General features: G+C 43.9%; 1 protein-coding gene across 4 annotated transcripts in view; it reads left to right on the forward strand.

The window, feature by feature from the left end:
- The window catches only part of LOC117517161 (phosphatidylinositol-binding clathrin assembly protein-like), a 100,708-nt gene that overhangs the window by 63,469 nt on the left and 16,409 nt on the right, over window positions 1–20,830 (forward strand). The window contains exons 8-11 of one of the 4 annotated variants that reach the window (XM_034178082.1): window positions 1,786–1,827; window positions 5,413–5,498; window positions 10,667–10,769; window positions 15,176–15,309. In XM_034178082.1, the coding sequence (XP_034033973.1) occupies window positions 1,786–1,827; window positions 5,413–5,498; window positions 10,667–10,769; window positions 15,176–15,309 (365 nt within the window). The remainder of the gene's footprint in view (window positions 1–1,785; window positions 1,828–5,412; window positions 5,499–10,666; window positions 10,770–15,175; window positions 15,310–20,830) is intronic. The other 3 variants (XM_034178083.1, XM_034178084.1, XM_034178085.1) reach the window with 3 other exon arrangements.

Raw genomic sequence — 20,830 nt, forward strand, 5'->3', positions numbered from 1 at the left:
CACCTATGGTCATGAACTTTGGGGTAATAAGTGAAAGAATAAGGTTGTGGATACAAGCGGTGGATGTGAGATCCCTCTGACGGGTTTCTGGGCTTACAGTCCTGGACAGGGTGAGGTGGTGTACTCTCCGGAAGAGACTCTGAGTAGAGCTGCTGCTTCTTCACATCGAAAACAGCCAGCCGAGGTGGTTCAGGCATCTGCTGAGGATGCCCTCTGGCTGTCTCCCTAGGGAGGTCTTACAGGCACGTCCAGTTGGGAGGAGGCCCCAGGGAAGACCCAGGACACGCTAGAGGGATTATATTTCCCAGCTTTCTTGGGAACACCTCTGGATGGAGGACTTGGCTGAAGATAGGGAAGTGTGGGGGGCCCTGCTTGGGAAACTGCCACCGTGACCCCCACTCAGATAAGCGCTGGAAAATGAATGAATGAAGCTTCAATATGTCTTGAAGCCAATTTTTTTTAATTTAGGAACATCCTGATTGTGTTTTGTGATCATCTAAGGAACCTAAAACAATTGCTTTGGTTTAGTTCTGGGGGTTGCAAAGGGGGTAGCCCCAGCTCCAAGACTACATCTCTATATTACTTTGAAATTTTCTGCTGTTTCTCAGAGGAAAGCACTTCTATCGGATTGAGAGCTGCTCTAGACTTTCACTGTCCTTGCAATCTGGTCGATGGTCCATATGAGCTTAAAACTGACCGTAGACCAGTGTCCAGGGGTTTTGGTCTTTAAACTTTCAAGTCTTTTTAAAAATTTTTTTTTTTGCCTCTAGACTTTCTCCTGTTTCTGTCCTTCTCTTACCCTGACCTGGGCGGGGGTTACTCCAAGACAATGATTAATGGCTGAGTCTTTAGCTTCCTCGTGTAGCGCTTCCAGTTGAGGGAGCCCTCGCGTGCTGCCTGTTCACATGCCTGCACTGCATGCCCAAGCAAGCTCTGTCTCTATCTCTGTCTCCTTTTACTTATTTTAGTTCCTCCCTTTCTTTAAATACCTTAACGACGGCTGTTAGTTCCTAGTTTCAATACTTCTCAGGCTTCATGGCAAATGTAAAGAGTTTGAGCCTCTGTAGACTGGTAGTTTTTATCTCGCGCGTCATCTTCAAAGGCTTTTTTGTTCCTGCTTGGAAGAAGGTTTGGGGTGCAGCTTTTCTATCCAAAGACAAAAAAAAAGAAGAAAAAAAAAAGACTAACGTTGACTTTACAAACCCATTCATTTTTACCTGTCTAACAAAACGTGTGTTTGTCTGTTTGTGTGTCATCTGTGTCCCTTCCTTCTCTTTCCGTTCAAAGTCAACATTAGTTGAGTGTCTTCGTTTTGGATGTTTCTGACCTCGCAGTCACGTGACCTGCTGTCTGCCTTCTCCGCCCTGCTTGTCCAATCAGTCGGTGTGCTCAACATTCATTTCAAACCAGTCTCCAGATATCAGCGTGTGTGCGTGTGTATGTGCACTTCTATGTGTGTACATGCACTGTAACTATAGCTGTTTGTATGTGTGTGCATGCACCCTCCTGCCCTCTTCCTCTGTTGTCTTCTGTTTGTTTTTCCTTTTCAGCCACTGCATGGAGTAATGAATGCTTAGGTTTGATTCTTCTCTCTCCCTCCTCTTCCTCCTTCACGTGCCTCCCTTCCTCCCCCCCCCCCCCCTTTTTTTTTAAATCTTGTGGTCTCTTGAGTTTTTTTTTTTTTTTCTTTTTTGCTTCGTCTTCATTTTATTACATTTGGTTTGTTTTGATTTTGCCTCCCTCCTCCTCCCTCCCTTACCCCCTCCCTCCTTTTTTGTGACACAGCGAGTTGGGATAGATCAGGGCGACAGCCCCGATCTCACACAGGTCAGTCCACATCTCATCTCAATCAACCAGTCAGTCAACCAGTCTATAAATCCGTCAAGCCAATCCCATGATGCTTCATTCTAAACGCTCCCGTTCCCTACTCACCCTACAGACCTGCCCACACTGCAGCTGCCCCGCCCACCTCCCCTCTCCTCCACCCTCCTGAATACCTTCTCACGTCCGCATTTGTCTGAACACTCTACAACAGAGAGGAACCAATAAATACAGGCCTAACAATAAACCCCCAATTATTTAAAAATTACTTAGGTAAGTTTTTCTTATCGCAGTGAATGCATATTAAAATCATTCCTATCCATCATGTCCATCAGCTGAATTACAAAAGTCTTTATTTTTATTACAGCTTGGTGAAGCTAGCTGCCAGTTTGCAGTTCACAATTCAAAAAATGAACTTCGTTGCCAATTTGCTCCATTCTGAGCCAGGAATCTAGAATTGAAATATCATATGAGCGACCTTGAGTCAGGGATCCGTGATACAAATCGGCCTTCATCCACCTTGAGCCAGGTCTTGCTTGAAGGTGGCTTTTCCATCCTAGATCCTTGGCTCAAGGTAGCTCAGGTGATATTTCCCAACTTGATCACTGGGGAGAAGGTGACTCACACAGTGTTTCCATCCTATATCCTTGGCTCAAGGTGGTTCAAGTGATATTTTTTGTTGTAGGCTATTGGGTGAAGGTGGCTGAAGCACTTTTTGAATTGTGAATTAGGAACTGGCAGCTACCTTCACCAACCTGGCTTAGGGTCTGTCTGAATATTAACTTTTATCTTTCTGGCACCAACAGCCAAGTCCGTAAGTGTTTGGACAGTGACTGTTTTTTAAATTTTTTTATTTTGTCTCCGTACTCCACTAAAATGTAGTTGAAATAAAACAATCCCAAAGCACTTGTGCTGTGGTGAGGAATTGTAGCTTCAATTCAAGGGGTTTTTACAATAATATTGCATGGACATTTAGCTATTATAACCATTTTTTACCCACAGACCCTCAGGGTTAGAGACCATAAGTTATTGGACAAAATAAATACATATCATCACTTTTACAGTATGGTACTGTGTGATAAACATGTCTGAAGTAGACAGTTTTCAAAATGTGGGTGACTGTGTAAGAGATGAAGGAAACCACCAAAACATGCATGACAACTCTGAAGACATTATAGGTTTCTGTGAATGTGATTGTTGAAACTGAGGATTGTGCAACTTTTTCCTGTTGCATCACCAGTCACAGCTTCATATTGAAAAGGATTTTCATTAAAAAAAAAAAAAAAAAAAAAGCCTCACCAAATCTAGGCTTGCCGAAATTTCAGGATTTCTGTTAAGAAAATTTTTCTCTGTTATATTTCACCATGAAGCTGTGTAAGTGGAGATGCAGTGGCAAAAAGTCATACTAAGCACAGTTTATCCAATCACAGGGGCCTTCAGATTTGCCTGAGTGTGTTGGTGGCTTCCCTCACTGGTCGTGGCAATCCTTCAGTGTTGAGGAAGATCATCCCTTGGTTGATTCCTGGACTGGATGGTGGAATTCCACATTCATGGTTGATCTAGAGACGCCTGTGCGTGGGTTTGTTTCACATGAGAATGTTGTTGCATGCTGACAAACACACAGTCCTAGACAGATCCTTAGCCTGGTCCGATGGCTGGAAATTCCAGATGATCGGGGTCTGAGGACCATTGGGTGACAAACCATCACCTCCTTGGCCTGGTCCACTGTTGAGGATTTCTTGTTTCACCAGAGGCCCATTAGCATCCTTTGTGTTCAGGATTCTTGTTGAGATGGTTACTGTAGCAGCCACAGGGCACACAAGGGCCCAACCGTATTTCACCCCAAAAGGTGGTCCCCGACTTTATCCATTATCCACAAGTCACGACATGGACGAGGGCTTGATTTTGCCTTCCCTCACTAGTCTCCTTCTTGAAAGGTTAGTTTTTAAAAACAGTTTACTCCAGACATATTAAATGCTCAGTAACATGCTGTTATTATTTCTTAATAATTGAGGTAAATGAAGTTCAAGACACACTACAATGTCTTAGAAATGTTCATGTATCTATCACCTGACTTGCCTTAAGAAAGGTGGCTGCAAAAGTGATGATTTCTGTTGACAATAATGCTCTTATTTTGTCTTTTTCCTTATTGGCTCTGAAAATAGAGTGACTGTGTGCAACCATGTCTGTAGTTCCTAAGGGATATTTTTCATAAACCCCTTCGAGCATTTCTGGATTGCTTCATTTCAACTATATTGTGGTGGTGTACAAATTTGGGGGGGGGGGGGGGGTCATTGTCCAAATACTTATGGACCTGACTGTACTTCCACAGTCTAAGTATCAACCCCGGCCTGCAGATTCAAATGCTAATCCATACAAATAAGATAATAGAGATTTAAGAGTAAGGTTTCATTCATGTAAGAAGTGTTCAAATCATTTATCTTAAACCAGTCCCTTTGCCTTAGCTGTGGGGAGAGCAGCGAATGGTTTCTTTTTTTTAAATTAAGTAGGTTTCTGCAAATATGACTTGGATAGGTGTACATAACGCCATCATAAGTACTGCGGCTCATGCTCAAAGTGTGATGCATAACCTACCCTCTTCAGCTGACGCACAATTGGACGTTCACATCAGAAATCGGCTGAGTTTTGATTGTCATGTTCGTGGTGCTTATGAAGACCCTATCTGCCCCTATTCAACAACATAATGACCCATGCCTATACTCAGCTCCAGATATGTGTCTGTTTTACTTTTTAACTTTTAGCATATTCTACATTTCTTTGGACAAGGATTTCCAGAATTGGCATTTTACTCTTTCCCCCTTAAAATAAGTATATGAGAGCTCTTTTCTTTGCTTGTTGTGTTTGCACTGCATTCTCTGAAGGCTGAAATGTGGCGGCTGTGGGTGAAAGCTGCGGTGTCACATGCGGTCAAAACGAAGCCATCCGCTGCAGACAGCAAATGAGGCCGGCCAGCTGCTGATGTGTATACTCCGCTTTTCACCCGACAACCACATTTCACTGAGTTAACTGTGCTGGTTTCCAGTGTCTGCTTCATCTGCTTGATTACTGATCGATTATTTTCCAAATGACATCAAAAGCAGAAACTGTTCATTTGACTTTTAAAGTGGAATCCACAGGTTAACTCTTAGTTTTAAGATGGTGATTCTGTTTGTGGGTGTAGTACTCGTATGTGCGTGTGCGTGTGTGAATGCAGGAGAGCATTTGTGCAATGCTGGTCTGTGCATGTGCTCGTCTTTCTGTTCGGGAGCCCTGCAGAAAAGACGTCCCGCTTAATCTTGACCTGTCAGTCCTCCGGTGGACCTGCTTGCATGACTGAGGGCTGATGTGTGCATGCTGGTCAACCAAACCTGATGAAACCAAATACAGTAATAATAATAAAAAAAAGGCTTTAGAATAGATAAGTGGACATGAGTTTGAGGAAAGGCTGCCGCTTTCTGTGTGTATGCATATGTGATAGTCGGATGAAATGACGAACGGAGGAGAAAGGAGTGAGCCCTGTGCACACTTTACCCACTTGACCATGGCCCTAATGTTGACCTCTCATCTTACCAACCTTTTCCTCCCCCTCAGACTCCCAGCACTCTCCTGGAGGCTCTGGAGCAGCATCTAGCCTCTCTAGAGGGCAGGAAGCTCAAAGACCTCTCTGCTGCCAGCAGGTAATCATCTCCCAAGGGAAAAGGGGGAAAAGTGGGAAAAGTGGGTTACCCAGCTCTCCGGCGTTTCTGCTACTTTCAACACAAGTGCTTGGTCATTGGCTAAAAACATTCAAGCATAGTTTTCCCCAACTCCACAGATTTCATGTTACCAAATATCTTTACTTCATTTCCATATCAAGTTCTTTAAAAATATTAGTTAAGCAACAGGTGTATGTATTTCAGTTTTTTATTTACCATGTCAGATCAGGGTGTGCATCTCTCCCTTATAAAATCGTGTGATACGTATTTAAATTAGGGGTGTCACAATGCATCAATTTGTAATGAAAGGTACCGTACACAAGCGATGGTGCGCTGCACGGAACTGTACACAGAATAAGCGGTATGATGCTGCACAGTATGATTATACACAAGTCACCGACATTTCAGTGAGTTGCATTACTCATGTCCATAGACTGCATCCCTCTCATATCTTGCTCTATGTAGGAGGTGGGGTCAGCCTGCTCTATGTAGGAGGTTAGGAGGTGGGGTCAGCCTGCTCTATGTTGGAGGCGGGGTCACCCTGCTCTCTTCAGGAGGCGGGATCAGTCTGCTGTATGTTGGAGGTGGGGTCAGCCTGCTCTATGTAGGAGGTGGGGTCAGCCTGCTCTATGTAGGAGGTGGGATCAGCCTGCTCTATGTAGGAGGTGGGATCAGCCTGCTCTATGTAGGAGGTGGGATCAGCCTGCTCTATGTAGGAGGTGTGGTCAGCACCTTCAGCCTGCTCTATGTAGTAGGTGGGGTCAGCCTGCTGTCTGTGTGTGAGGTGATCAGAGAGAACAGTGAACCAGCCAGTTGCAGCCAAGCAATAAACTTTGATAGCCTCAGATGAAGCACGATGGCCATATTTTCACCTTTGGTAAATATGTTAAATTACACTGTGTGGGCTCTGTGTGGAGAGGGCGAGGCCATGCAACAGTGTACGCGCTCTTGATGATGTGCATATCAAAGTCTGCATGCTCCGCCTACCAAACAAAAGAACACTGGCAGTGGTGGAAACGCATCTGAACATCTGAACTGAGGTTAGCTTGTTAGCTTGGGTGGTCGGACCCAAAGAGGTGGGGGGGGGCATGGTCAGGCTTCTTGCTCACACACTGCTCACATATATGAATAGTTACAAACATCTATGAAATCTGAAATCAGTTAAGCACCTACCTGTTAAATGTTTTGTAATGTTTTATCCTCCGTAAACAGAGTTTCTTCTGGTTCTAGAAGAAACCGCTCTATCCTCTACAGGCAAAGGAGAACTGGTCAAAAAAAGAAAAAAGGCTCATTTCTTTTGACCCCATACTGATACGCTGGCAATATTACCCAAGTCATCTAGAGGCATACAGTTTTAACTTATGGTTAAAATTTTAACCAAACTAATTTCGGACAAGTTATTTAAATTAATGTCACGTCTGACGTTTTATAAAGTGAAAATATCAGATATATGTTATAGTTTTAAAGTAATGCACTAATTTTGAAGGTTTTAGTGTGGACATGCTGTGCCCAGGTCCATTATGGGTACCTCAGTACATTCACGATAGAAGAAATGCATTTGAGATGCTCTGATCACGGACAACAGCATTAAACTCTTTGTATATTGTGCCTAAAACTCTCGTGAATATATTCTCTGGGTTTAGAGACGTTGTTATTGTGTTTGTTTTATGCAAAAATGCCAGAAGAAGCTCAGGTTGCTCCTCCATTATTTTTTCAATTGGAATCATTGCAATCGATTCCTGTTTGCTGTTAGAGTCCTGCTTATGTAAACACTGTCTGTTATCTTTGTTCCAGAGTAATATATAAGATGTCTGAAATTCAGTTTGCGTTTATTAAATTCCACGCATCTTAAACGTAGCAGACACAGATTATCTGGAATTTTGTTTTGGCAAGTTTTCACGGTCTCTACTGCCATCTACTGGCCAGTAGTGTTCATGGCAGTATTCACCCTAGTACTGAGCGTCCAGTAGTTGGCAGTGTTCTATTTATTTTGACACCGGTTATATCAGACTGTTATCTAATTACAACTTGGCTTTTTTTTTTTTTTTTTTTGAAAAAGCCTTTTTTTTTTTTACAAATAAAAAAATGGCATATTTTACAAAAGCACATTTATCTGAAAACACCAACACATGACACACCTCACATTAACGTGTTGGTTTACATAGAATGAATGAGTCAACCAGTGTTAGTGAAGGCACATTTTACCCAGAATCCTTTGCCATCTGTCTGTGTTTGTTACAAAACCTCAGAATTAGTGCATTATTCAACATTAACTTACTCGATGCCATTGACTCTAAAACGCGTCTTTTCCGATAGTAACGCCCCGCGCCAAAGACGCGTCATCGAGCCAATTTCTTTTCTTCTCTTTTCTTTTCTTGTGGTATGTTTGTTGTTGACATGGACATAGAACTCAATTTTCTATGGGTCTTGAAAAAACACTCAAATGCTGAAAAAATCCTGGCACTGGGATGTTCTGAACTTTGAAAATGGCTGGCACTCAATGAGTTAAAAGATATATATTTTAACTTTGTACAAATGACAGAATTGACATTAATGGAGTTATTCTATCAGTATTAATTTTATTTATAAACCAAACCATAAGTCAGCACTGCTTTATTTTCCAAGACCTCCACCTCACGACAATGCTGCTATTAAGTAGAGAGTTGAGCTTGGCTGTGCCTCTCAGCTGCTTTGCTGCTGGAAGCGATGTAATAAACAGAAGTGCTGACTCCTTGTTTGGGCCTGTGGTCGCCTTTGATGCTGCCAGAAGTGATTGTGGTGTTAAAACTCAAAATCAGCTTGTTCATAGTTGCAAATGTACCGGAGACAATACTGGAAGTTATCAGTTATCTGTAGCTTCCGATAAATTTTTGGGTGGTTTATCGGTTTAGCTTTATAAAAGATAACTTTTCAGTTAGCTGATTATCTGTTATCGAAGCTAATTTTTTGGTTATATATATATATATATATATATATATACACGAGGTCTATTAGAAAAGTATCCGACCTTATTATTTTTTTCAAAAACCATATGGATTTGAATCACGTGTGATTACATCAGACATGCTTGAACCCTCGTGGGCATGCGAGAGTTTTTTCACGCCTGTCGGTTACGTCATTCGCCTGTGGGCAGTCTTTGAGTGAGGAGTCGCCCACCCTCTCGTCGATTTTTTTCATTGTTTAGGAATGGCTCAGAGACTGCTGCTTTGTTTGATCAAAATTTTTCAAAACTGTAAGGCACAACTGAGTGGACACCATTTGATAAATTCAGCTGGTTTTCGGTAAAAATTTTAACGGCTGATGAGAGATTTTGGTCTAGTAGTGTTGCTTTAAGGACGGCCCATGGCGCCTGACGGCGATCTGCGCTTCGAGGCGGCAGCGTCTCGCCGTTTCAAGTTGAAAACTTCCACATTTCAGGCTCTGTTGACCCAGTAAGTTGTCAGAGAACAGAGAACTTTCAGAAGAAGTCGGCATGAGGAGTTTATTCGGACATTCCATTGTTAACGGACATTTTGTAATGAAAGAACGTGCGGGCAGAGTTGCATGTCGGGCCGGACCCGACCGCGGGGGGTCGCGACAGGAAAAACACCTCCGTTGGAAACCTTAACGGGCAAGTTGGAACATGCCCAACTGTTAAACAATTTCTCAGTTACTCACTTGTTGAAAGCCATCAAAAGCCGCCTGAATTTTACAAATGGTTTTCAACACGGAGGTGTTTTTCCTGTCGCGGCGCACACAGATTCGCCGAGTCATCACGGAAACGACTCGGCGAATTTGCGCGCACGTCTTTCATTAACAAATGTCCTTAAACAGTGGAATGTCTGCATAAAGTCCTCATGCTGGCCTCTTCTGAATCTTCTCTGTTCTCTCACGACGTCCTGGGTGAATTAAGCCTTAAATTAGGATGTTTTCAGGTCGAAACAGGCCGACGACGGCGCCTGGAAGCGCTGCACGGTGTCCTGCTCTGTGGTTAGTCCTTACACCGACAGAAACACCCCATAATCTCTCATCAGCCGTTAAACTTTTCACCGAAAACCAGCTTAATTTCTCGAATAGTGTCCACTCGGATATTCCTCACAGGTCCAGCAAAAATGTTGATAAAACAACGCGCGCGTCTCGAGCAGTGTGTGAAACAAAGGAATTCAGCCAAGAGGGCGGGACCATATCTCACTCAAGGCCTGCCCACAGGGAAATGACGTCACCGACACGCGTGAAAAAACTCACGCATGTGCACGAGGGTTCAAGCATGATTGGTGGAATCGAACGTCATTCAAATCCATATAGTTAAAAAAAAAAATAAAAGGGTCGGGTTATTATCTAATAGACCTTGTATATATGTGTGTGTGTGTGTGTGTGTATATATAGTCTATGGTTGCAGAAAGCGTCGGCATTATTCCACTCAGAAACTTTGGAAGCATAAATGGAATGGGTTAATTTATCTTTTTTTTCTTATATATTAACCCAAAAGCGAAAAAGTACCATTCCCATTTTTGCTTTTTGTGTGTATGTATGCCTTCAGTATGAATCCTGTGCAGTGTTTTATAGCTGAGGACTCTGCATCCTTCTTCAGGTTTTAACTATTGTGCTGCAGCATGTTGCCGCTGCTTCTGCTTGCTTTTTGTTTACCACTGGGGGCAGCACCACATCCAGTAGAAGAAAGTACAGCATAGAAGAAGCCAGCCTTTTTGAGCCTGTTAGTATTACAAAAATTTCCATGTGCATCTATATTCATTCATCTATATTCTTTGATGTTTGAGCTCCTCAATTTCTTCTTCATTTTGTTATGATTTAAGTCCGTTCTGAGACAGGGACATGGCAGTGTTGCACTGTCAGCTATGCTATGATGGACTGAGGAAACAGATGAGTGACAAGTAACAGCTGTCACTCCAACACAAGTAAAATGTTGGAGTGACCAGCACAGAGCCAGGACCTGAATACCAGAGACAATTTGCAGACTGAGCTGAAAAACACATATGAGCAACGAAGTCCTGCTTCAAGTTATCGAACGTGAACTTTGACAGTTTTTAGCTGAGGTGGGTGTAAATTTATGGCCTTGCCTGTACCAACTCTGCAAAAAGGGCAAAAAATGAGCTGAAGGAGGCTTTGGAAAACTAATGTGTACATTTGCACTGTACGTGTCTGACCCTAAGGTCCAACACCCTGTCGAGTGCAGTGTCCTCTCTGTCCAGCACTGGAATCTCTCTCACCCGTATGGATGACAAGACAGAGGACAACAGACTGCAACAACACAAGGTGAAACGATCCTCAAACTCTATCTATCTATCTATCTATCTATCTATCTATCTATCTATCTATCTATCTATCTATCTATCTATCTATCTATCTATCTATCTATCAACAGGAATTAAAAAAAATTCAAAATATTTTGAAGCATTTTGGCACCATCTCTAGCCACACGTTCTATCTACAGTACATCTGCAAAGTATTCACAGCACTTTACTTTTTTCACATTTTATGTTACAGCCTTAAATAAATTTTATGTTACAGCAGTAAATTTATTTTTTTGTACTCACAACACCTCATAATGACAACATAAAGAAGGTTCAGGGATTCAAGGAACTTTATTTGTCGTGCCAACTCACATTTACATGTTAATGGTACAAAATTAGTACTCAGGTCCTGGTTATTTTTTAAAAAGCCTTCTAAAAACTATAGATATAAATATAAGCTATTAAAATAAAATAAAAGCCAAAATTAGCTATGTTTAATACCAAATATAAGTGCGAACAGCAAGTAGACTATAATATTGCACTGGGAATTAAGTGAAAACCAACACTGCACGTATATTGCACATGGGACATTATTGCACATGTGCAATTAAAGTATTTTAGTGCAGTCAGTATGTGATGGTGTAAGTTCTATGGAGCACGGCTCAAGTTCAACAGTCTGACAGCCTCAGGGAAGAAGCTGTTTCTGAGCCTGGTAGTTCTACTCTGAATGCTCCTGAGCCGCCTGTCTGAGGGGAGGAGCTGAAACAGACTGTGTGCAAGATGGGAGGAGTCCCTCAGAATGCGGAGAGCCCTCCCCCTGCACCGTGATGAGTAGAGATCCGAGGTGATGGGAATTCTGCTCCCCACAGTCTTCTGTGCAGCTTTTACCACCCTCTGCAGAGCCCCCTCTCAGCAGCCGTCCAGTTGCCATGCCACACAGTGATGCAGGTGCAGAGGATGCTCTCCACTGCACAATGATAGAAACACCTTAGAACGGAATGTTTTTGTGTAGGCTCTCAGTTGTCCAGGTGGTTTCCATAGTAGAGAAGCTTGAATCTTCGACTGGACTGGGTTGCTTGACGCGAGGACGTTTCGCTTCAAATCGCAGAAGCTTCCTCAGCTAAAATTCTTGCTCTGGTGGTCTGACTTCTGTCTTGACTCTTGTAGAGAAGAATAATCAAGAAGTCACAAAAGCTGGAGTTTTAAACCTAACCAGACCCCTCCTACCGAGAGGCAGACTGCTATAGGCTAGTGACTAAACAATAGCTCTAATTAGCATCTATTGTGCTCTAGTTAGCACCCTCCTAATGACAGGGCCGCTGTCCCTCCTAATGATGGGACGGACCCTCTCATGATGGCTCCCTTGACGACTCTGCTGATGACGTGAATGACTCATTACCATGAACAAAAGACTGAAACCGCTTTGACCTGAGTACCCCATTGTAAACAGGGGATAAAACTCCAGCTTTTGTGACTTCTTGATTATTCTTCTCTACAAGAGTCAAGACAGAAGTCAGACCACCAGAGCAAGAATTTTAGCTGAGGAAGCTTCTGCGATTTGAAGCGAAACGTCCTCGCGTCAAGCAACACAGTCCAGTCGAAGATTCAAGCTTCTCTACCTTAGAACAGAGCTCCCAAGTCCAGCTCTCTGCAGCTTCCTGAGGAAGTAGAGGTGCTGGTGGGCCTTCCTAACGAAATGGGAGGTGTTGGCACCCCAGGTGAGGTCACTGGATATGTGCACACCCAGGTACCTGAAGCTGGAGACCACTTCCACAGCTGCTCCTCCGGTGTGCAGGGGAGGGGGAGGGCACTTGTTCCTCCTAAAATCCACCACCATTTCCTTGGTTTTCTTCACATTAATGCAGAGATTGTTATCTCTGCACCACTGCACCAGATGTTTCACCTCCACTCTGTATATGGACTCATCATTCTTGCATCCTTGATGCGTCCTCACTACTGCTGTGTCATCTGCAAACTTCACAGCTGGGATGTCTCGCTGAGCAGCCATATGTTTGGAAATTTTTGCAAATTTATTAAAAGTAAAAAAACTAAGAAATCACGCGTATATAAGTATTCACACCCTTTGCTCAATACTTTGTTGATGCACCTTTGGCAGCAATTACAGCCTCAAGTCCTCTTGAATATGATGTCACAAGCTTGGTGCACCTATCTTTGGGCAGTTTTGTCCATTCCTCTTTGTAGCACCTCTCAAGCTCCATCAGGTTGGATGGGGAGCGTTGGTTCACAGCCATTTTCAGATCTGTCCAGAGATGTTCAATCAGATTCAGGTCTGGGCTCTGGCTGGGCCACGCAAGAACATTTACAGAGTTGTCCTGAAGCCACTCCTTTGATATCTTGGCTGTATGCTTAGGGCTGTTGTCCTGCTAAAAGATGAACCATCCCCCAGTCTGAGGTCAAGAGCGCCCTGAAGCAGGTTTTCATCCAGGATGTCTCTGTACATTGCTGCATTCATCTTTCCCTCAATCCTGACTAGTCTCCCAGTTCCTGCTGCTGAAAAACATCCCCACAGTTGATGCTGCCACCACCATGCTTCACTGTAGGGATAGTGCCTGGTTTCCTCCAGATATGACGCCTGGCATTCAGGCCAAAGAGTTCAATTTTTGTCACACCAGAGAATTTTGTTTCCCATGTTCTGACAGTCCTTCAGGTGCCGTCTGACAAACTCCAGGTGGGCTGCCATGTCCTTTTACTAAGGTGTGGCTTCCGTCTGGCCACTCTGCCATACAGGTCTGATTGGTGGATTGCTGCAGAGATGGTTGTCCTTCTGGAAGGTTCTCCTTTCTCCATAGAGGAATGCTGGAGCTCTGACAGAGTGACCATTGGGTTCTTGTTCACCTCCCTGACTAAGGCCCTTATCCCCCGATTGCTCGATTTAGACGGGTGGCCAGCTGTAGCAAGAGTCCTGGTGGATCTGAACCTCTTCCATTTACGAATGATGGAGGCCACTGTGCTCATTGGGACCTTCAAAGCAGAAGAAATGTTTCAGTACCCTTCCCCAGATTTGTGCCTCAAGACAATCCTGTCTCAGAGGTCAAGAGACAATTCCTCTGACTTCATGCTTGGTTTGTGCTCTGACATGCACTGTCAACTGAGAGACCTTATATGTAGACAGGTGTGTGTCTTTCCAACTCATGTCCAATCAACTGAATTTACCCCACATGGACTCCAATTAAGCTGTCAAAAGATCTCAAGGATGATCTGTGGAAACAGGATGCACTTGAGCTCAATTTTGAACTTCATGGCAAAGACTGTGAATACTTATGTATGTGTGATTTCTTAGATTTTTATTTTTAATAAATTTTCAAAAATCTAAAAAAAATTTCACATTGTCATTATGGGGTATTATGTGTAGAAATTTGAGGGGAAAAATGAATTTCATTCATTTTGGAATAAGGCGAAAATGTGGAAAAAGTGAAGTGCTGTGAATACTTTTCAGATGCACTGTATTGTTTAACTGAGGTTTTACTTTCCCATTTAGTTCTACACTTTGTCCCGTATTTGCCTATGCTGCAGGCATCATGTTTCTCCCCACAACTGTTAGCTTCCTAACTGAGCAGAGCACATCACATTTCTCTCTGTGGTTACTAGCTGTTAGCTAGTCAGAGCTCAGCAACAAGCACAAGCACACAGCATCCACAAACTCTGTGAGTTCAACTCCAGCTGTTCATAATTTTTCATAATTTATCCAACATTCACTAATTATCCAGCAAGTGGTACTCTGTGGAATATTACATAGGAAAAACATAGTTGCTCCTTTGATCAATGTGGTGCACCAAAGTTCACCAAATGCAATTATACTGTTTGTCCTTTTAATTTGACTCACAAGATGACAGAATTTATTGTTTCATCATGAATATTTTGCTGTCCATGCCCTACACTGTTAATAATGTTGGGAATTACACAGTTAAATCTGCCAAAATTGCAATCAGAAGATGAAATGACAACATGCCTGTTGCCAATGCAAATGTTATTTCACAAATGAAATGTTACGTTGCTCTAACTGTGAACATATTTGTGCCTCGGGTCATGTTTGTATTTGTCATGGCAAGCTTAGTGAAATGATTATTCCTACAGTTCAGTGAAATCCACAGCTCCTCTCTGACCGTCGGAGATGCACACAGAATGGAAATGATTCAGCTCCAACCAAATGTCTTCTTGGAGGTTTTTATTAAAATAAATTAAAGAGAAAAAAAAAATTACAGGCCATAAATATTTATACTTATGGCCTATCCAAGGCAAATCGTTTTGTGGCTTTATTTTTCTTCAGGTGATATGGGCGCTGCCGCTTTCTGTATTCATATGTACTACAGGCCTATTCACCAGCCAATAAAAATGCCACGTTATATAAATTATCAGTCCTATTTATGCATATCTTCATTCTTATTCTTATACTATAACTGACTGCAGGAGGACGGCCCTAAGGTGATTGACATCCAGACACCCAATGTATCACCCAGCACCCAGTCAGTGGGCAGTGCCAACAGCAGCGGAGGACACGCTGATCTTTTCTCCAGCTCACCCATTGTACCAGTCAACAACCAGTAAGTATAGTAAGTCCTACATGGGCTCTGAAGCCCATCTGCTTCACCATCCAGTATCCGCTTCACCAGATACTGGATGGTGAAGTGGATCCTGAACAAAGGATACAGACAGGTAGCATGACTGGAAATCAAACCCAGAACTCCATATTGGTGGCCCAAAAGAAGGGTGGTACGGTGGATTAGTGGTTAGCACTGATGCCTCACAGGAAGAAGTTGTGGCATATTTCTTGTCCTTTCTGTGTTGAGTTTGCATGTTCTCCCGTGTCTTTGTGGAATGGTTTCATACAAAAAAAATAAGTTTTTTTTTTAGGGTCTGTTCCTTTCTCTGTCGCTGACCAAGACAGAGTCTCTACATCTGGAGTTGGTTCCCGGGCGTTGGACTGTGGCTGCCCACTGCTCCTAGTGGTTGGATTGTGTGTAACTGTAATTAGGATGGGTTAAATGCAGAGGACAAATTTCATTTTATGTAAGTACAATGACAATGAAGGCTATATTATTATTCTTATTACTTTGCATTCATTCATTTTCTGCCGCTTATCCGGGTCACGTCACAGTGGCAGCAGACTAAGCAGTTGTTCTGGATCTTCCCCGTTGCCTCCTCCCAGTTGGAAATTCCTGGAAAACCTCCTTAGGGAGACAACCCTAAGGAGGTCAATAATTAATTAATAAGCTAGAATCTTCCATTCTAGCTTATTAATTAATCAAAAACCCAGACAGAGCTTTAATTCATTTGAAAGCTTGACTCTTAGTCTTGTCCATCCAAATTGGAAGTCCCAAAAACCAGTTTTATTTGTTATTATCTATCGTCCACCTGGTCGTTACTGTGAGTTTCTCTGTGAATTTTCAGACCTTTTGTCTGACTTAGTGCTTAGCTCAGATAAGATAATTATAGTGGGCGATTTTAACATCCACACAGATGCTGAGAATGACAGCCTCAACACTGCATTTAATCTATTATTAGACTCTATTGGCTTTGCTCAAAAAGTAAATGAGTCCACCCACCACTTTAATCATATCTTAGATCTTGTTCTGACTTATGGTATGGAAATAGAAGACTTAACAGTATTTCCTGAAAACTCCCTTCTGTCTGATCATTTCTTAATAACATTTACATTTACTCTGATGGACTACCCAGCAGTGGGGAATAAGTTTCATTACACTAGAAGTCTTTCAGAAAGTGCTGTAACTAGGTTTAAGGATATGATTCCTCCTTTATGTTCTCTAATGCCATATACCAACACAGTGCAGAGTAGCTACCTAAACTCTGTAAGTGAGATAGAGTATCTCGTCAATAGTTTTACATCCTCATTGAAGACAACTTCGGATGCTGTAGCTCCTCTGAAAAAGAGAGCTTTAAATCAGAAGTGCCTGACTCCATGGTATAACTCACAAACTCGTAGCTTAAAGCAGATAACCCGTAAGTTGGAGAGGAAATGGCGTCTCACTAATTTAGAAGATCTTCACTTAGCCTGGAAAAAGAGTCTGTTGCTCTATAAAAAAAGCCCTCCGTAAAGCTAGGACATCTTTCTACTCATCACTAATTGAAGAAAATAAGAACAACCCCAGGTTTCTTTTCAGCACTGTAGCCAGGCTGACAAAGAGTCAGAGCTCTATTGAGCTGAGTATTCCTTTAACTTTAACTAGTAATGACTTCATGACTTTCTTTGCTAACAAAATTTTAACTATTAGAGAAAAAATTACTCATAACCATCCCAAAGACGTATCGTTATCTTTGGCTGCTTTCAGTGATGCCGGTATTTGGTTAGACTCTTTCTCTCCGATTGTTCTGTCTGAGTTATTTTCATTAGTTACTTCATCCAAACCATCAACATGTTTATTAGACCCCATTCCTACCAGGCTGCTCAAGGAAGCCCTACCATTATTTAATGCTTCGATCTTAAATATGATCAATCTATCTTTGTTAGTTGGCTATGTACCACAGGCTTTTAAGGTGGCAGTAATTAAACCATTACTTAAAAAGCCATCACTTGACCCAGCTATCTTAGCTAATTATAGGCCAATCTCCAACCTTCCTTTTCTCTCAAAAATTCTTGAAAGGGTAGTTGTAAAACAGCTAACTGATCATCTGCAGAGGAATGGTCTATTTGAAGAGTTTCAGTCAGGTTTTAGAATTCATCATAGTACAGAAACAGCATTAGTGAAGGTTACAAATGATCTTCTTATGGCCTCGGACAGTGGACTCATCTCTGTGCTTGTTCTGTTAGACCTCAGTGCTGCTTTTGATACTGTTGACCATAAAATTTTATTACAGAGATTAGAGTATGCCATAGGTATTAAAGGCACTGCGCTGCGGTGGTTTGAATCATATTTGTCTAATAGATTACAATTTGTTCATGTAAATGGGGAATCTTCTTCACAGACTAAAGTTAATTATGGAGTTCCACAAGGTTCTGTGCTAGGACCAATTTTATTCACTTTATACATGCTTCCCTTAGGTAGTATTATTAGACGGTATTGCTTAAATTTTCATTGTTACGCAGATGATACCCAGCTTATCTATCCATGAAGCCAGAGGACACACACCAATTAGCTAAACTGCAGGATTGTCTTACAGACATAAAGACATGGATGACCTCTAATTTCCTGCTTTTAAACTCAGATAAAACTGAAGTTATTGTACTTGGCCCCACAAATCTTAGAAACATGGTGTCTAACCAGATCCTTACTCTGGATGGCATTACCCTGACCTCTAGTAATACTGTGAGAAATCTTGGAGTCATTTTTGATCAGGATTTTTGCTCTGTATGCACCACTCTGCATTTAATCATTAGTGATCGATCTCTGCTCCCCTCCACAGCATGTCTTTTTCCTGGTTCTCTCCCTCAGCCCCAACCAGTCCCAGCAGAAGACTGCCCCTCCCTGAGCCTGGTTCTGCTGGAGGTTTCTTCCTGTTAAAAGGGAGTTTTCCTTCCCACTGTAGCCAAGTGCTTGCTCACAGGGGGTCGTTTTGACCGTTGGGGTTTTAGATAATTATTGTATGGCCTTGCCTTACAATATAAAGCGCCTTGGGGCAACTGTTTGTTGTGATTTGGCGCTATATAAAAAAAATTGATTGATTGATTGATTGATTGATCCTCACTAGACGCCCAAAGCACCTCAACTGACTCCTTTTGATGTGAAGAAGCAGTGGCTTGACTCCAAGTCCCTCGCTGATCTATGTATCAAGGCGTGGTTATTGTTTATCATTAGAAAGCAAATAAAGAATGCTCACATTATGAACCATAATTAGTGTAATTTGTTGTGTGGGCCGCTGAAGAGGAGGTACTGCTGGCCCGCCACCACTAGAGGGCGCCCTGCCTGGAGTGCGGGCTCCAGGCACCGGAGGGCGCTGCCGCCTTACAGGAGCAGCCAGGATGACAGCTGTCACCCATCACTGGAGACAGCTGATCCCAATCAATAAGGAGGTATATCAGCAGGACGGCATCTCCACCTCATTTGCCGAGATATCGCCTTACCAAAGAGGTAACAATCTCAGCCTACACATACGTGTGACTTTAAGCGTATTCTTGTTGATTATCTGTAGGACAGCTGACTACCAGACAGCATTTGGATAAGTACTCACCTTCCTACATTTCTTGATTGTTGTTGACGAGAGGTGGAGGTGGACTCTCCACCCTCCGTGTTGCTGGGTGCAGCCGCATCCACACCTGACTGTTTCTGTTTCCTGCCAGCAGTACCGGATCCGACGAGCGGAGGCAGTGGCCACCTGGGAATTCGGGACTTGGCGGCTCCAGTATTCCCGGGGTTCGGTGGCAGAGGAAATCGGGTTGGTTCCGGTTCGACTTGGACAGACGTCTCCTATCGTCGAGCCTGCCCACACGACACCGTTGTAATTAAGCTCAATCTCCATATTGTAATCGGTTGTATTTGTTGTGCCTGTTTCACAACAGTAAAAACAGTGTTATTTGACTCCTCCATTGTCCGTTCATTTGCGCCCCCTGTTGTGGGTCCGTGTTCCTACACTTTCACAACAGGATATCTCGGCCAACGACCCCCCCCACCTTCCACTGAAGCTTACATAAGCCCCCCAGAGCCGTACGGAGGCTGTGTGGAGACGTGCGCAGATTTTCTTATGCAGTGCTCGCTCGTCTTCGCACAGCGTCCAGTCATGTACGCGACCGATGCTAGCAAGGTAGCTTATATAATAAACCTGCTTCGCGGTGAGGCACGCGCTTGGGCTACAGCGCTCTGGGAACAGAATTCACGGCTCCTTCTGACATATGATGGGTTTGTGAGGGAGCTCAGAACCGTGTTCGATCACCCTAATAGAGGCGAAACCGCTTCAACCGTGCTACTGTCAATGAGACAGGGGCGTCGGAGCGCAGCTGCCTATGCAGTCGACTTCCGCATCGCGGCTGCGAGGTCCGGCTGGAATAGCACTGCGCTCCGCGCCGCCTTCGTAAACGGACTGTCATTTGTTCTTAAGGAGCATCTGGTGGCTAAGGACGAACCGCGGGATTTAGATGGGCTCATCGATCTCGTCATACGGTTAGACAACCGGTTAGAAGAACGTCGGCGGGAACGAGACGAAGGGCGTGGCCGGGCACGCGCCGTCCCTCTCCCTTCCGGTTCCGACCGCACTCCGCCCTCCCCACGCTCCACGGCCCCTGCGCTCCGTGGGACCACAGCTCCCCCTACTGACGAAGCTATGGACACGAGTAGGGCAACATTTAGGGCACCGGATGCACAGAGGAGACGGGCCCACGGAGCTTGTTTTGTTTGTGGTGCCATAGAGCACCATGTGAGAGACTGCCCCGAGCGGTTAAAACTCCAACGCCCGCCCCTAGAGACTGGGCTAGGGGTGGGCCGAGATATTCACGTGGGACACACCCACATTGCCACACGACTCCCAGTCACGATCCTTTATGAGGACTCAACCCTGAAGGCCCCAGCACTGGTGGACACGGGCTCTGAAGGGAATCTGTTGGACAGCAGATGGGCCAGGGAGATAGGGCTCCCTCTGGTGGCGCTTACCTCGCCTGTTCAGGTTCGGGCGCTAGATGGCTCCCTACTCCCTCCGATCACGCATAAGACACCTCCTGTAACTCTGGTGGTGTCAGGAAATCACCGGGAGGTGATCGAGTTTTTTGTGACCCAGGCCACCTCCCGTGTGGTTTTAGGATTTCCCTGGATGTTGAAGCACAATCCCCGGATTGATTGGCCGTCCGGGGTACTGGTGCAGTGGAGCGAGACCTGCCATCGGGTGTGTCTAGGTTCCTCGGTTCCTCCCGGCTCCCAAGCTAAGGAGGAGGTCAGAGTCCCGCCCAGTCTGGGGACGGTGCCGGTGGAGTACCACGACCTTGTTGACGTGTTCAGCAAGGATCTGGCTCTCACTCTTCCCCCCCACCGTCCGTATGATTGTGCCATTGATTTGGTTCCGGGCAGTGAGTTCCCGTCCAGTAGGCTGTACAACCTCTCATGGCCTGAGCGCGAATCAATGGAGACCTACATCCGGGACTCGTTAGCTGCCGGGTTGATCCGGAATTCCACCTCCCCAATG

This window comes from Thalassophryne amazonica, chromosome 9 (assembly GCF_902500255.1).
Source record: "Thalassophryne amazonica chromosome 9, fThaAma1.1, whole genome shotgun sequence".
Classification (NCBI taxonomy): Eukaryota; Metazoa; Chordata; class Actinopteri; order Batrachoidiformes; family Batrachoididae; genus Thalassophryne; species Thalassophryne amazonica.